Source organism: Podarcis bocagei, assembly GCF_964188305.1.
Source record: "Podarcis bocagei genome assembly, chromosome: 7".
Taxonomy (NCBI): Eukaryota; Metazoa; Chordata; class Lepidosauria; order Squamata; family Lacertidae; genus Podarcis; species Podarcis bocagei.
The window spans coordinates 43,807,008-43,823,117 of NC_138132.1; the positions used below are offsets into that span (position 1 = coordinate 43,807,008).

Genomic DNA, 16,110 nt, shown 5'->3' on the forward strand with positions numbered 1-16,110 from the left:
GATTTGGATGATAATGTATGAAGTCTTTAAATCTTCTTTAGCTAAGTCCCATCTCCCCACCCCACCCCACCCCGGTACTGTATGTGTAAATGAGTAGATGCAGGCTGACCGTCAATAGAACATGATGTACATCGACTTCCAGCATGCTGCTGCAAGTCCTACTCAAAGCAGAATACAAAAGGGTCGGTGTGCATGTGCCATCGGTGGCATCAGTGGGTACAAGTTAATTTGAGCAGCAGCTGCTTTTGCCATGGTGTAGTCAGTTGTGAGAATCAGCCTTAAGAAAAGAGGTGAAAGGATTCCACTCAACACCCAAATCATATGGTTTCCCTGAGTTTCTCACAGTTGTTTAAATGGATACGCTGTGATGCAGCACATAATTATGCATGCTCGATTCTTATTGGTTTCGATGGGGCTTAAGCATGCATAACTGCACACTGGATTGAAGCCACAGTGATTAAATAAAGGGGGTGGAAAAAGGAATTGGAATATGATTTCTACTCAATTTGTTATTGCAGCTGCATTTGGATCTAATCTGCTAGTCTCAGACCAAACTTCCAATTTACCCCAACAAGAAGCAGAATTATCAACAAAATACAGCGTCAGATTTGACCTCCAGACAATGCAATCCATACAAGAAATTAGAAAAGGGAAATCACAAATATATGTGTGTATATAACTGCTGCCTTTTGTTGTCTCATGATTCATGCCTCTGAAACAGACATGGGCATTCCTCTTTATTAAAGATAAACAGAAGGGTTGACAGGGCAAATTAATTTCATACATACAAATTAACTCAGCTTAGTCTTTCCTCTTCCCCACACTGAGACACCACCGCCTGGATCATTCTGTATTCCTTCCTGCCACCAGAAAACAAGAATTTATTGGACATATGTTTGTGTTCCACTTAATAAAATAATACGCCAATATTTTCCAGATCAACTTTGTTAGTAATTCATGAAGTGACTATTTATGCTAATCAGGCAGAAATATGTTTGCAGGCCTAATGCATTACATAAATTTGAATGCAGAATGTTCAATTATGAAATAAAATACAGGTGATACAAATAGTAAATTACACCCAATAAATATGTGTGTGTGATTAATGGATCTTCAAAGAGAGAGACGCATTGCTTGGACATCTGTGAGTTGTTTAAAAAGAAAAGGATTAATAAACACTGAATTACAAGGATGATTATTTCCATCATAATTCACCTATTTGTGATGGCTTCTAGTTATCAGACTGCTGTTTCATAGCTATGTATGTGAAGTAAGACTTGTTTCCTCAGCAATTTTACCCCTATCAGATTATCTCGTCTGATTCTATTATTTCTTTCTCGTAAATCTGCTAACAGTGATTTGTTATTTGCTTGCCCCGTTAACGGATCCGAAGCACTGTTAAAAGGATTTATCTAGCTCTGTGCCTAAGAGCTGTTGATGCCTTCGCCTTTTGTTATCCCGTGGAAGTCTTTGGGAAATCAATTTGGTTGCTTTTCATACTTAAATTCAGCGGACACCATTCAGTTCTGCGCCATAAAATAAGACACTGGATAAACAAAAGGTGCAGTAACTGTACTTAATGTGCTGGCCTTGATAGATGAGTTTGTTTAAGTCATAACAAATGACACTCAAAGTCAATATAACTCACAAGAGGTGTATTGCCTACTTTCTAAACCATCCTCTGCTTGTTTACTCAGCTAAGGAAGTCTTTCATATGCACTTGAGGCTTCCCCTGCCCCCTTCACTGAGGCAGGGATGGTACACTGACAGTGTTACATATTGCATTGAATCGTTTGTACTTTTCTGCAGAAAATAAATATAAGTAGAGATAAATAGGCATATACAAACACAGACATACATGCATGCATCTACTCCAATTCAGGAGGTTTTTAAGTAACTGAAGTTAGCATGTGGAACCCCAGTTTTAAACTGTGCTTTCTTCAACAGGGCAATTATTGAAAAGGAGAATATTAAAGCAGGGCATTAGTGATTGTAGATTGATAGAAAGACTTCAAGCAAACAAAAAATAGCAGGGGGGGCAGACTGAGGGAATTTGGCCTGTCATTGCTGCAGAAAGACAGAGGGTTGAATGCCTCTAATTGAAATGAAAGTGTGCAATTGTTAGAGAAGAAACACTCCTAATAGAGAACTGTAAATGTTTAGACATCCATTGTGAGAAGCTAAATAATACAGGAAAATGCTGCCAAAATGAGAATTATATGTTGCAGGAAAGAGGACAGTCGTGGTCTTCCTTTCGAAGGTTTTCTTTAAAACTGTTCACAGTCCCCATGGCGTGCTACATAATAGACAACATTTGACAGTCCCGTCACCTCGAACAGTCAAATAAGGATAATCTGGCATAACCAGTAATTTGATTTGATATTTTGGGGGCCAGAGCCCAGTTGAGTTAACAGCACTTTATTTGCATTGCTAAATATCAGCTCAGATTGTGTTAGCCACACAATACAGTACTTTGAATTCCCTGTTTTAGCTTTCAAAGCTTACTCAGGTTTGGGAGGGGGAGGACACACACTAATTCTGGAGATATAGCATGTTAAAATGCCTCTGTCCAAAGAGACTGGTTTTGTTTTTGTGCCCCTCCCACTGAGGAGATGTTTCTAATTCCGTGCAATTGCTGCAAGTGTGAATTGCCAAAGAGCAATAAGTTTTCATTTAAAAGTATTCACACATGGCTGTGATTCATGGGAGGGAAGGAGCTAAGTGATCTATCGTGCAACATTCATCTTGCTCCGGGAAAAACCAAATAGAAGGAATTAGACTGTCGTGGTTGAGATTTATGAGGATGAGTGAGTAGTTTTTGTTGACAATTCCAACCAAGTCCTCCAAAATGGGAAATCAAACTGGACACATCCTATTAACTTTCTCATAAATACTGTTTTCTCAAGTTTCACCTGAGACCTCAGCTTTTACATTATTCCCTTATAGTGACCCACAATAATTAGCATTCACACACATTTTTTCAGCTTTGTTATCAGCTTGTGACACACTCAAAAGTCTTGTGTAAAAGTCTGTGGATGACACACGTGGCATACCTTGATATTAAAAATCCTGACTGCAAAGGCTGAGATATGTCAGAATACGCAAAACACATATTTTCTTTACCAACCTGGGATTTTGTTACTACTGGGAATGAGGACTTCGAAGTCAGATGAGAAGCCTCTACAAACAGCTACTTAGTATAAAATTTTAAACAGGAAATTCTGAAAACATGCAGAAGCCATTGCACTGAAGTACAATGTTCAAAAGGCTGGTTTAATATATGACTAAGTGTCAGGAGTCGGGTTTCTGAGAATTACTTTTCAGATAAACAACTTTATAGCACTGCACTTAATCTTACTTACTAGAGACATCTCATTTATCACTGAATTACAAGTAACTTTAATTCTATTGATGTTGCCATAAAGTCAGTTGAAAATCAAGGCTGGCAGTTTTAAAGATTTTTGTCTTATCTCTCTCCCTCTCTCTCACACACATCCCTGGAACAGACACCGCTACCAGGAACAATCCCCTTTCCTTCTCACTTCCTTGAAAAATACTGCAGGCTGCATCCTAAATAGAGAAATTACAGAGGTTTATAGCTTCGAGAATCCATTGACTTCGAGGGGTTAATGTCAGGCTGTCGTGCAAGCGCTGCCAGCTCTAAACTTTCCTTTTTCTCTCTCTTTTTTAAAAAGGGCTTTTATTTTATGGAATTTTTTTCCTTCATCTAAAAAATTGGAAGCTGTTCAACTCGAAACCGATCTGTGCCGAAAGGTGGCGCTGTCGAGGTTTAAACGGAACCCATTCAAGCAGGATTTTTTCACTTCGCGCAGCTTTTCGGCGTTGTTTGTTTTAGGCGACATTCCTTCCCCCGCCCCCGTCTCCCCTCCAAAAGAGAGAAACGACACGCGATTATTATTAATATTGTTATTATTATTTTGCGTATTAAATGAATAGATCGCCACCCATTTCCAAAGAGGATCTGGATAAATAATATTAAGGGACTCTGTCGCTATTTCTTCAAATGCAGTTCATTTAAAACTTGGGACATCTTTTAAGGCAAAACTTTATTTGTTACTATGCAAAGCCATTGACCGCGGGGGAGGGGAGAGGCGGGAAGCGGGCTGCCGGTGGCTGGCAATTAGCAACTTTTCTTAACATTTTGACCCTCTCGCAGATCCATCGATGGGAGGTGGGCGGGGAGATCGGGTATCGGAAGAAGAAAAATGAAAAAAAAATGAAGCAGAGGCGCGGCTTGCGAAATCAGATGGTTCCATGACACCGGAGCAAAGGCCAAAGGGTGTCTGAAATTTGTAAAGAGGAAAGTCTTGGACTTGCTCCTGCTTGGGGATGCGGGGGGGGGGGCGGTTGGAGAGAAATGCTCTCCGGATTAACTCTTCCCAAGACCATAAGTCCTCCAAAGATGCTGATGCGAGTTGGAGCCACGAGGGCTATCCAACAGCACCGTTCATCCCCATCACTGACCCATCCTTCTCCCCGCGGAAAGGAAGAAAAGATTGAGCTGGTGTGGTGTATAATCTTCTTCCACCACCCCCGGAAGTCCGTGGAACCCCAGCCTCCTCGCTCTCTTTAGCACGTGTCCTCGCTAGATCACTCCTCGCAATTTTTGAAATTTGGAATCTGTGAGCGCGTGTCTGCTCCACGCGGGCGGGGGGGGTGCTTAAGGGGGGAAAGGGTGGGCGAAGATCAAGCCTTAGGACAACTCCGGGCAAAGTCCCAACGCGGAGATCAGTGTTAACCAAACAGACACATTTATTTATTTTTTTGCAAACGCTACCAACCTAGAAAAAAAGTTAGCTCGAGGTGTACAAGCCAACGCATGCAAGCACTCACACAAGCAAGGAAGGTTAGGGAGCATCCTTACCTACTGAACACCACCAGCCATCCCCAGCCACGAGACAAAACATCCCCTTGGCTTTTCTCTATTCCTAACTGTAATGCCCGGTGGAGATAAATAGGGGCTCTGCCCCCCGCTTTTGAAGAATGAAAAATGGTGAGTCCCCTTCCGAGGGACTCCGGAAAATCGCTTTCAGTCAGGAAGGAGTTAAAAAGTTCTGGTCCCAGCTGACAGTCAGCTGATTGGCCCCTGATTGACAGCTTCGAAAAGTTTCCTTGTTTCTATACTATTATGCTAAAGAGGGCCGGGTTCGCGGCATCGGATTGGCCGGGACTCGGAGTCAATTTCCCATTTGAAAGCTTGACGTCAGGAGCGCTATAAAACTCAGCAATGCTTTTAAACTCTCCTCCTGGATGAGCTCTTTAAAATATTTTTTCATCTTGTTGCTGGAGCTTGGGAGTTGAGTTTCTTTTCTTTTTTTTAAGGGGAAAAAAACCTGCTTGTTATTTTGGGTCATACCATTGACCCCAGACAGTATTATTTTCCAAGGGTTTTTTCTTTCTTTCGCTTTTTCTAAAGAAGTAGTAATAGTTACTTACCTCCTCTCTCTCTTTTTATTTTTTCCTTCTCCCCCTCCCCTGATGGTGAAACTGTCTCTCTCTTCGTTTTTGCACCGGGCATGAAAAAAAAGAGAAAGCAGTCCAGAAGGAAAGAGACCCTGAAGTGTTGAGAAAGAAAGAAATCCAAACAACCGTTGCAAACAACAACTTAAAGCAACCTTTTTCCTCTGCAAAGCTGCAGAGCAGAGAGAGAGAGAGAGCGCGCACAGGGGAGAGAGGGGGAGGGAGGCGAGGGGGGGGGAGAGGAGAGAGAGAGCGCGAAGGGGGAGAGAGCGAGAGAAAAGCCAAAGCAATCCAGCGCAGCCTGATGCAAAGGGCGACTAAGTAGAGGCAGAAGAGCGAGCGAGCGAGGCAGCTGCCTGCGGTCCGCCGGCTGCACCCGCGTGGCTGTTCTTCGCGAAGGGAAGCTCGCTGCAGCTTGGAGCCGAGCCTTGCCAAAGCGGGAGAGCGGCAGGCAGGCAGGCAGGCGCGGGGGGAGCGCGAGGGAGCGAGAGCCGCGCAGGCACCCCGAGAGCAGCGGCGCCGAGCTCTTGCAAAGCCTCAAACTGGCTCACCCGCTCGCAAGTCAGAGCAGCCCCCTCGCTCCGGGAGTGCACCCTTTCTGGAGGACTGGCGGCGGCGGCACCCCCAGCAAAAGGATGGCATCCGAGCTGGCCCTGAACAGCTCCGACCTGCCCACCAGTCCCTTGGCCATGGAATATGTTAATGACTTCGATCTGATGAAGTTTGAAGTGAAAAAGGAGCCGGTGGAGACCGACCGCATTATCAGCCAGTGCGGCCGCTTGATCGCTGGGGGCTCGCTCTCTTCCACCCCGATGAGCACGCCCTGCAGCTCGGTGCCGCCGTCGCCCAGCTTCTCGGCGCCCAGCCCGGGCTCGGGCGGCAGCGACCAGAAGACGCACTTGGAAGACTACTACTGGATGACCGGCTACCCGCAGCAGCTCAACCCCGAGGCGCTGGGCTTCAGCCCGGAAGACGCCGTGGAGGCGCTCATCAACAACAGCCACCACCAGCTCCAGAGCGCGCCGGGCTTCGATGGCTATGCTAGAGGGCAGCAGCTGGCCGCGGCCGCCGCCGCCGCAGCGGCAGCCGGCGGCGGCGGCACCGGCCCGGGGGGATCCATGCAGCCCGACGACATGGGCTCGGCGGCCGCCGTGGTGTCAGCGGTGATCGCGGCGGCTCAGCAGCAGCAGCAGCAGCAGAACGGCGGCGGCGCGCCCCATTACCACCACCACCACCACCCGGCCGGGGGCCACCACCACCATCACCACCACCAGCAGCCGGGCAGCGTGCAGTCCTCGGGCAGCAGCAGCAGCAGTAGCAGCAGCAGCAGCAGCAGCGCCGGCGGAGGAGGCGGCGGCGGCGGGGGTCTCCACCACCCTCACCACGGCGGCGGCGGCGGCAGCTTGCATTTCGACGACCGCTTCTCGGACGAGCAGCTGGTGACCATGTCGGTGAGGGAACTCAACCGGCAGCTGCGCGGCGTCAGCAAGGAAGAGGTCATCCGGCTGAAGCAGAAGCGGCGGACCCTCAAGAACCGAGGCTACGCGCAGTCCTGCCGCTTCAAGAGGGTCCAGCAGCGGCACGTCTTGGAGTCCGAGAAGAACCAGCTCCTGCAGCAAGTGGAGCATCTCAAGCAGGAAATCTCCAGGCTGGTCCGGGAGAGGGACGCCTACAAGGAAAAATACGAGAAATTGGTCAGCAATGGGTTCAGAGAAAACGGCTCCAGCAGCGACAACCCATCCTCTCCAGAGTTTTTCATGTGAGTTGTGGTCTTCCTCTCTCCCCACCACCTCCAACCTGCACCCCCTACTTCCCCGGCAGCCTCGTAACACCTTTAGCACACATACACACGTGCGCGCAAAAGTTTCTCCACGCGGCTTGGGGCGAGGGGGGGGGCAGCTTGCTATAAAGCAATCAAACTGGCCACCACGTCTCCACTGTTAATAATAATGATAATATCTTTTTCTGGGGGGAAACAGCAACCTCAACTTTGGGTTGTTTATTTTTTTTAAGGTGGATTGACTCAGCAATAGCAAACCTTATACAAGTTTATGATTTTTTTAAACTTTTGTGGGGGCTCCTTGCTGGGCACTTGTGTGTGTGTTGAAATCCAACTTTCCACCACCAACTCACTACTTCAATCTGAAGTTTGCTCAGCCCTTGAAACCTGCCCTCCACTATATATATATATATATATATATATATATATATATATATATATATATATAGTGTTAATGAAGTGTTTTTTCCTCCCCTTTTTACGTTTGCTGTGTTCAAAGTACAAAAAAAGTTACTTTTCCTTTTCACCATCCTGAGTTCTTCAAATGGGTTTTGAATCTGGAATAGACAGACACACACACACACACACACGGAAAGTTATTATAAAATTATTTTAAGACTTTGGCTTGCTGAGTTCCATCTGTTGTGCTAAACCTAGAGAATATATCTAGATCAACCTGCCAGATTGAAGCCCTCATCCACCTCCCATGTGTTCATGATGTGAGTTTTGGCCTTGCCCTGCCAAATGGTGAAACTTTTAGTATGCCATTAGATTCCCATACTCATCTCATCCATTTATTATGCTTGCTATTTTGTCTTAGCATCTATTAACTATGTAACTGTTTCAAAAGACTATGGGGAGAAAACAAAGACAATATATTGATAAAAGCCCTGCATGCTGGACATGTATGGTATATATATTTTTTCTTTTGCTTGGATATGGACTTCGGAGACTGTAACGGCATGACATTCATCCTTTTTAGTTTTATTGCCTCAACACTTTTTTGAACTGAAAACAAAAAAGTGCAACCTTTTTGGGGCTACTTCCTCCCCATTCAAGTTTTCATCTACTCTGGAAACTGCTTTGAGTTGCTCAGAACTTCAGATTTCTTTTTAATGCATTGATACATCCCTTCTTTAAAAAGAAAGAAAAGGAGAGAGAGAAAAGCCCAGAATGGATTGTGATTACCCTTAATATGATTTCTAAAAAGAACTTTGGGGGGAAAGTTTTAAAACTTACGCATAAAAAAAGATTCACTTCCAATTTGTGGGTTTTGAAAACTATGCTGTTGCTTAAAGCAGTCGAAAATTTATGTTGGAATGATCTGCCCCATTTCTGCTATTTTTTGTTTTTATTTTCCTTTTGGCCATTGTCAAATGTTGGAATGCTCTGGGTTCCTGGTATATAATTTAATTCTAGCTTTTATTGTCTGTTAGCACCAGTTCAAATGTATGCTACAGAAAAAAGAAATGTTATAGATACATTCAAAAGAGTTAGGTCTGTTTAGCTGTGGATCCTTTTTAAAAAAATGATGCACTAAATTGTTGACTGTCTTGATGTTAAAAGGGGGTAGAATTTACAACGGGACTGGTTTTTTAAAAAGTAGTTTATACAGCATGTGATTGCAACTTAAGTATAAGTTGGGTAAATGTAGACCTTGCTATGCCACTGACTGTTTTTGGAAACCAAAGTATTAAAAGGGGAGCCCCCCCTCTTTATATTATTAATAGGGGCATTTTGTGTTCAAACTGTATAGTTGGGTTTTGTTTTGGGGCTTTTTTTTGGAAATTGAAATATTTGGGACTGAATTGCACTAAGATATAACCTGAAGCATAAAATATAAACCATTACAAACCTGTCTAGGATGCTAATACGATTTATGCAGTTACAAAGATGGCATTACTGCTCAGTTTTTTTAAATGATGCAGATTTTTTTACAGTTGTATTGTGGTGCAGAACTGGATTTTCTGTAACTTCACAAAAATCACAAAGTTTTAAAGGCATTAATCAGCAAATTTTATTTTCAGGGAGTGATAATCCTGTCTTTAAAAATGGAAAGTAAATCTTACCACAATAAATATAAAAAAATCTTGTCAGTTACTTTTTTCCCCTTTTACATATTTTGCTGTGCAAAATTGTTTTATATATTGAGTTACTAACTAACCATGTGTGATGTTCCTTATGTGCTTTCTTTCATTTTTCAACTTTACGGTTATATCAAAAAGAAAGAATAATCTACTATAATAAACTGCATTTTTGATTCTATATTCAGTTTCATTAGTTTGTAGCTTCCCTCACCACCATCAACAAAAAGTAAAGCCGGCTCTTTAAAAGTATTATATTGGGTGGGGTGTTGAGAGGGAGAGTGGTCTGCTAACACAGTTTATCTACTAAATAGATAAGATGGGTGAAGGAATGGGCTGCCTAAGTTTCAGGCAAGGTGGGAATTGCTGCCCACCAGAGCTCTGTTTTCTCACAGGTAGGTGAAGAAGCATGGCTTCTTGGGTACTAGGCTTAACTTTTTTGGTTCTGTAATATTTCTAAAAGGCATTCAGACTCTTCCCCTTCCGTGATTATTTAAGCCACAGGTCTCAAGTAAGAGTTGTGACTTTGGTTTTCATTGTTTTATGGTAGAATATAACAAAAGGAGGGGATTTTGCACCCTCTTATTGAAGTCAGGTAAACTGGGCTGTGCATCCTAGGTTTTTCTTCTTACCTATTCCTTTATTGACGTAGGGCGGGAATTTTAAAGATGTGGCTAGAATCCAATGGACCACAAAACTAATTCACCACCGAGAGGGGCAGGGGGGAGGGCTTAACCCTGTTTCCCCATGATGTGCAACTGCTTTTGAAACAGGATGTTGTTTTTCAAAAGCCGCTTGCGATATGGCGTAGGGCGGGAAGTTTGCCCATTCAAAAAAAGTCAAAAATTCCACCAGATTCGCACTCTCTCCTCCTTCCTCCCATCCCCCAACACTACTCCCCATTCCATTTTAAGTGTTTTTGTTTCAGTCATTTATGGTGTATTTTGCTAGCCCATTTTTCTGGTGAACTTTCTCAGGAGAGGAGAAATATAAGTAAGTATCAACAATGGTTGCCACTTTTCAAAGAAAAAAAGGATCTGGCGCTTTACCCTTGAGGACTAGAAAGGGAGACTTCTGTTGGGACCTTTTCTTTGTCACTGTCAAAAATCCTCCATAGAACACTTGATGCTGTGGTGTTCCTGTAGTGTAAACTGACTGCAATAGTATCTGGGAGTGAGCTGGATTTGCGTCCTGAGTTCCTGGATGGAACTCAGGATCTACTTTTCTGAATGCTCAATCCAGTTTTTCAAGATCTCAGAACTCCACCAGCTGTAGTTTTGCTTTTAAGTCACTTTGGGAAAGCATGCAGGAGAGGGTGAACTCTCCACCAACTCACCTGTTCCCTACACTACAACCAGCATTGGGGGGGGGGGACAGGGGAGTTGCAGGTGGAGGTGGAGGGAGGCGAATAGGAGGGGCTCAGGAAACTGCTGAGAACTAAGCCCTGTTTGAATTTGCAGGTGGGCTCTGTCCTGTAAAACTTTACAAGGTACTGCTTTTAAACCTGTGCTGAGCCAGGGCAAAGGTCGCCAGGCATTTAAACAAAGTTGTGGCCTCAATCTGAGACTAAAACAGAGGTAGTGTGTTGCCTGCATTTCCCCCTCACTGCTCAGTCTTGTTCTCTCTCTGGGAGTGAATTGGTGTGTCTGTAAATGTGTGTTTTACAGATCCTGTGGCCCAGGAAAAGCTTAAACCAAGTAGCCCTTTTAAGTGTGCATGGAGCATTTAGATCCACATTAATCTAGAGGGACTGGAAAGGCCTTGAAGTGTGCAGGATTAAGTTGCTGCTGCTGCTGTTGCTGCTGCTGCTGCTTCTCTCTCTCTCTCTTCCGCCTCCCCCCATCTCCATCTACTTTTCTTTGACAACCACCTAGTTGCCCAACCTCCTCCTCCAGAAAGCCACACACATGTCCTTTAGCACTTGACCTTCTGATAGCCCAGGCAAGTTCGATAGGCTGCATCACTGCAGTGCTCTCTAGGCAAGTTAATGTGTAAGCGGAGGGTAAACTGCCTGCAATTGGCCAATCAGAAAATTATTTGCTCTTATAAAGATAGTAGGGCTTTCTCTCACCACCACCACTCCTCCTCTTCCCTCCCCCTTCGCTTCTTCAAATGTTTGAACTCCTTGCCAAAAGTTCCACAGACTCTCAGTGGCTCTCACCTTGCTGAGGTCTTTTCCTTAGCTCAGGCAGGCCCAATGCAGGGAAGAATTCACCTTGCCGCTTGCAGACTGTTAGGATTTCCCTTGCATAAGCAGATCTTACATTTGCAAACATTCTCCCCCCACCCAAGAAAAGAGGCACAGTTCAATTAGCATGTTATAGGGGGCAGGGAGCAAAATATAATCCCCATTTCTTCTTGCAAAAGCTGCAGCAGCTGATGCATCCCAAAGTTGCTTTCAGTTCCTGTTATGATTTCTAAGGAGAGAGAGGACAAAATGAAGAATGGGGTAAATTGGATATGTGTTTTGCCCCTGGGCCTTGGAGAACAAGCTAAAGTACAGGACAAAGTTTACAAGGAGGAGGAAGCTACCCCCCTTGTAGGACATTGTGGGGGGAGAGAACAGCTCTGTATTCTGCAGTCCTCTATCAGTGGCCCTTTTATGAACAGCTGAGCCTTCTCCTTTTCATCATTTCAATTGGAAGGGAGGGTGACTTTTCACATTTTTTTTACTTTATCAGAATTATTTTTTGCAAATGATGTGTAAGTAAGGAAATGGATCAAGATGTGTAACGTGAAACCTTGAAGGCCAGGCATGTGGGCGGTGGGAGGAGAGGCTGCTCAAGTTTCATTTCAGGGAGGACGAGGTTTTGAAAAATAAAATAAAAAACCCACCCAAGGCCACGTCCCTCCGCAATGCTTTGCTAGAATTGCCCTGCTCTAAGAATAAGTTCAGCTCAATAGATGTCAGTGGGGCTGGGGAAGGGGCATCAGCCTGACCATCCACCTGCCACCTGCCATTGAGTTTGGTTAGCATCGGATGCATTGATTCTGCTGCTGCTGAAGCTGAGGCCCCCTCCTCACTCGGCCCTCCAGGTCTCTGTGGTCTCTGATGCCCTGGCCTTCAAATCCTGGGTGAAAAGCAATCAGTGCCACGTGCAACCTGATCCTGTGCATGTTTACTCAGAAGCAATTCTCTATGACTTCAGTCCCATGGAAGTGTGGGCAGGATTGCAGCCGCCTTCTCCCCGTTGTGTAATGCCTCCGTTCTGTTCCCAGCCTTGTTGCCGATTTTCCCACCTGCATCTCAATGTTCACACATGTGATTTGCAAGCCCGCGTACAGGGTAGACAAACAACATTTGCTTGCTGTATATACTGCAGTAAAAGACAGGTTGCATTTCTATGCTCCTTGAACAAGTTTATGACTTGTTCCCGAGTAAACACGTTCTTGACATCAGGGCCGTTCACTGTATAACACTTTTTGCTCCTCCCAAATGGAGTGCAATTGGCCAAGGGTGGAAAGTCATGCACATTTACTCAGAAAGTAAACCCTGTTATTTTCAATGGTGCTTACTCTGGTGTAAATGTGCTTAGGCTCTCTACCTTTTTTTAATGGTTCACACTTGAGGGCAGAGTCCTCAGATATCAGTTCCCATCCACTCCGCTTTCTAAAAACAACTCCCCCCCCCCAACAGCAGCTGTGCAAGAAAGAATTGTCTCACCTTCCTTTCCTTCCTCCGTCTTTCTCAACCAAAAAAACCCATCCTCCTTGTTTATAAAATAGCAAGATACATGATTCAAAAATAAAAAGTCTCTCCCCTCTGCTTTCCCACTCCACTTTCCTACTCCCCATCCCCTTTATATACCACAGATCTCATTTAGTAGATCACCTGCTTTGCATGCAGAAGGTCTGAGAGTCAACCCCTGGCATCTCTAGGTGGTGCTGGCCATGTCCCCTGCCTGAAATTCCGCAGAGCCGCTGCCAGTCGGTGTCGACAGTACTGGGCCAGATGGATCAATGGTCAGGCTCGGCAGAAGGCAGCTTCCCTTCTCTCCCATTGCCCCGCCACCACCCCACCCGGTTCAGCTGCGCAGAATGCATGCCTTGCTCTGCGCTCCTTCCGAATTCCTTCCTTGCTACCCATTTCCGCTTCTCTATCCTATCTGAATACCAGATCGAGCGCATCGGGCCTGCCTTCCTGGTTCGAGCGAGCGAGCGATGTGCCTACATCAGTGTTATCTGCTACCGCGTTATCCGGGACCACACGGCGGGGACGGCAGCATCTGCTGTGCTTGGGAAGGGAAGCCTCCATTTATCACCGGGGCCATCAGACAAGCGCAGTGAAACTCTGACGCCTGTTCAAAGGGTAGCCAGAAAGGCGTATTTCCCAGGGAGGAAGGTAGCAGGCACTTTCTGAAGAAGTCTTGTGGCCTCTTTTAAAAGGCTAACGCATTTTATGATGGCGCAAACTTTCATGGACTGCAGTCCACGAAATCCGATGCCAGAATAAAATTGGTGAGTCGTAAAGGGGCCTTACGAATATTTTGCTGCATCGATCGGCTCACACGCAAACACACACTTCCTCCAAAACCGGGCGACAGGCTTTTTAAGTCTCCCGCTTTTCCCACTATTTATATACGGTTTGTTTTGTTTTTTAAAAGACGTTTGCACTAATGCAGGTTTTCTCTACACAACACACACACACACACACACACAAATACACAAATGCATGGCGGCTATTTGGAGCGGCAGTCTGAGTGATGCCGTTTTGGCCGCTCCAATTCTGCCTGGCCAGCTCGGCTAGCTGCATCTGAACACTGACACTCGGTTCTAGCTGGACTTAACTTCCCTATAAAGTATTTAGGATGACGAGGTTAGGGGAGTTTCCTGAAGGGATCTCCTCTGTAAAAACACAACATCAACGCTAGCAATAGGGGGACACCGGTTCAGGAATTTAGAGGTACGAGCTGAATGCTGCAGGCTTACTTCGAAGTAAGTTTCAGGAAACGCTATGAGGTTTACTTTCAGGAAGTGAACCTGTTTGGAATCAAGCTGTCCCCGAGCCCCGCACCGATTTAGTTAACCACGTAGGGGCTGGTTTTCTTCCAGTGAGTTCAGTGGCATTTAGCTGCCTGATTTGGCGTTTTTGCAGCCACTATCACAAAAAGTCTAGTTTAATTCTAACCTGAGCCGCTGGCCTGAAGCCCTGGACCTTTGCTGTTCACACCCATCTGCTAAAAGAGGAATGACAACGGGACCACCGCCACCCCTTTCACACACACGACTGCCGTCTAGGGAAATCCCGTCTGGGACCCAAAGATGTTTACACGCGCACTGTATTGCTCGAATGAAACCGGATCCACCGGTTTAGTCTCTCTCTCTCTCTCTCTCTCTCTCTCTCTCTCTCTCTCTCTCTCTCACACACACACACACACACACACGGCGCAGCGACACACTCCGAATCAAAACCGCTTCATTAACTTCCAAGAGAAGAACCACGTCGCGGTTTTGGCGCAGAGTTCCCTTCTCTTCACACATCCCGCCCTATAATGATCACCCGCTTTCTGCGGCCCTTTGAACTGGCACACTTTTGTTCCAGTCTCTCTCTCTGACAATCCAGTTCTAGGCATGTTTACACAGCACCCAGTTCCCAGGTAAGCGACGATGGGATCGCCCAGCCTAGATCTCAAGCCTCCCTCTTTTTCCCCTGAAGACAGGGTTTGATATCTAGCGATATCTAGTGCGTTTCAAATACACCTTGCTGCAAAGAAAGATTAAGACAGCACACACACACACATGCACGCACACACCCCTTTCCCAAGCATTTTTTTCCTTAGGAGTGCTCGATCCCCCGGACGGAGGGGGAGGGGCGTTCCGGATTTGCAGCGGTTTGTTGATTCAGACGCAACAAAGGCCGATTTTCTATTCTTAACGATCAGCGGCTGGACAGAGGGGCGTGAAGAAGCCCGAGGTTTTTGCATTGTGCGATCACCTGGCCCCAAATCTGCTCCTTGGGCTCTCTCCCACCCTCTAGGCAGGAGGGAACTTTGGCCAGGGGATAGAGGAGGCAGGTGGACAGACGGTCGAGAAAACTGACCAGCCTCCAATAAATTCCTTTGGTCTTGCATGTTTGGATCGGCGAAGAGCTGAACTTAGGCTGGGAAACGTTTACCTAGGACCGGTGTAAGTCTTGCCGAAGTCAATCGGGCTTGTTTCCAAGTAGACGCGCAGAAGATCGCGCTGACTTAGGACCCTTTGCAGCCCCTTCCTTCGACACGGTTCCTCGGGAGTAAGTCCCCGTAAACCCAATGGGACTTTCTTCTCTAGTCTATGTGCACAGCCAGAACTTTTGTAGCTCCGCTTTCAGGAGCTATAGCCGCAAAGCATCCCTTAAAAGCCACGATCCTCTGAGCGCCCTACGTGGGAGTAAGTTAAACTGAACTCAGAGCGACTTAGTTCTGAGTAAACGTGCGTAGGATCGGGCCTCGTAGCATCCACACTAAACTGGGAACACGCACGCACACCCCCTGACGGTTCCTCGTCTTCCCCGGAGTTTGTAGTATTTAAAATACAATTTCCTTGTCATGTTTACTTCACTGGGGATTGGCTACATCTGTTTGCCCATATCTTTCTTTTGTTCTTTTTTGGTATTATGCAAGTAACAGCGCGATCAGAAGAAAGCCTCACTGATGCTAGTGGGACTTACTCCCAGGTAAGTGTGCCTAGGCTCCCTGGGTAAGCATGCGTAGGATCCTGTGCGCACTTTCCTGGGAGTAAACCCCACTGAACACAGTGAGAATGACTTGCGAGCACGAATGCATA

General features: G+C 45.8%; 1 protein-coding gene and 2 long non-coding RNA genes across 5 annotated transcripts in view; 2 read left to right on the forward strand and 1 right to left on the reverse strand.

Moving 5' to 3' along the window:
• LOC308591793 overlaps positions 1–809 on the forward strand; it is a 94,893-nt gene extending 94,084 nt beyond the window's left edge. Inside the window, exon 3 of the long non-coding RNA XR_014010266.1 lies at positions 519–809. This is a non-coding gene — a long non-coding RNA (uncharacterized lncRNA). The remainder of the gene's footprint in view (positions 1–518) is intronic.
• LOC308591784 overlaps positions 1–5,022 on the reverse strand; it is a 32,069-nt gene extending 27,047 nt beyond the window's left edge. The window contains exons 1-2 of the long non-coding RNA XR_014010250.1: positions 4,886–5,022; positions 789–860 (exon numbers count right to left, since the gene is read on the reverse strand). This is a non-coding gene — a long non-coding RNA (uncharacterized lncRNA). The remainder of the gene's footprint in view (positions 1–788; positions 861–4,885) is intronic.
• A 1,092-nt stretch (positions 5,023–6,114) lies between these two features.
• Positions 6,115–16,110, forward strand: part of MAF (MAF bZIP transcription factor) — a 237,317-nt gene continuing 227,321 nt past the window's right edge. For 2 of the 3 annotated variants that reach the window (XM_081202719.1, XM_081202720.1), the window contains exon 1: positions 6,115–7,240. In XM_081202719.1, the coding sequence (XP_081058845.1) occupies positions 6,117–7,240 (1,124 nt within the window). In that variant the 5' untranslated portion in view covers positions 6,115–6,116. Of the gene's footprint in view, positions 7,241–13,462; positions 13,671–16,110 lie in introns of those variants that run through there. The other variant, XM_081202718.1, reaches the window with a different exon arrangement.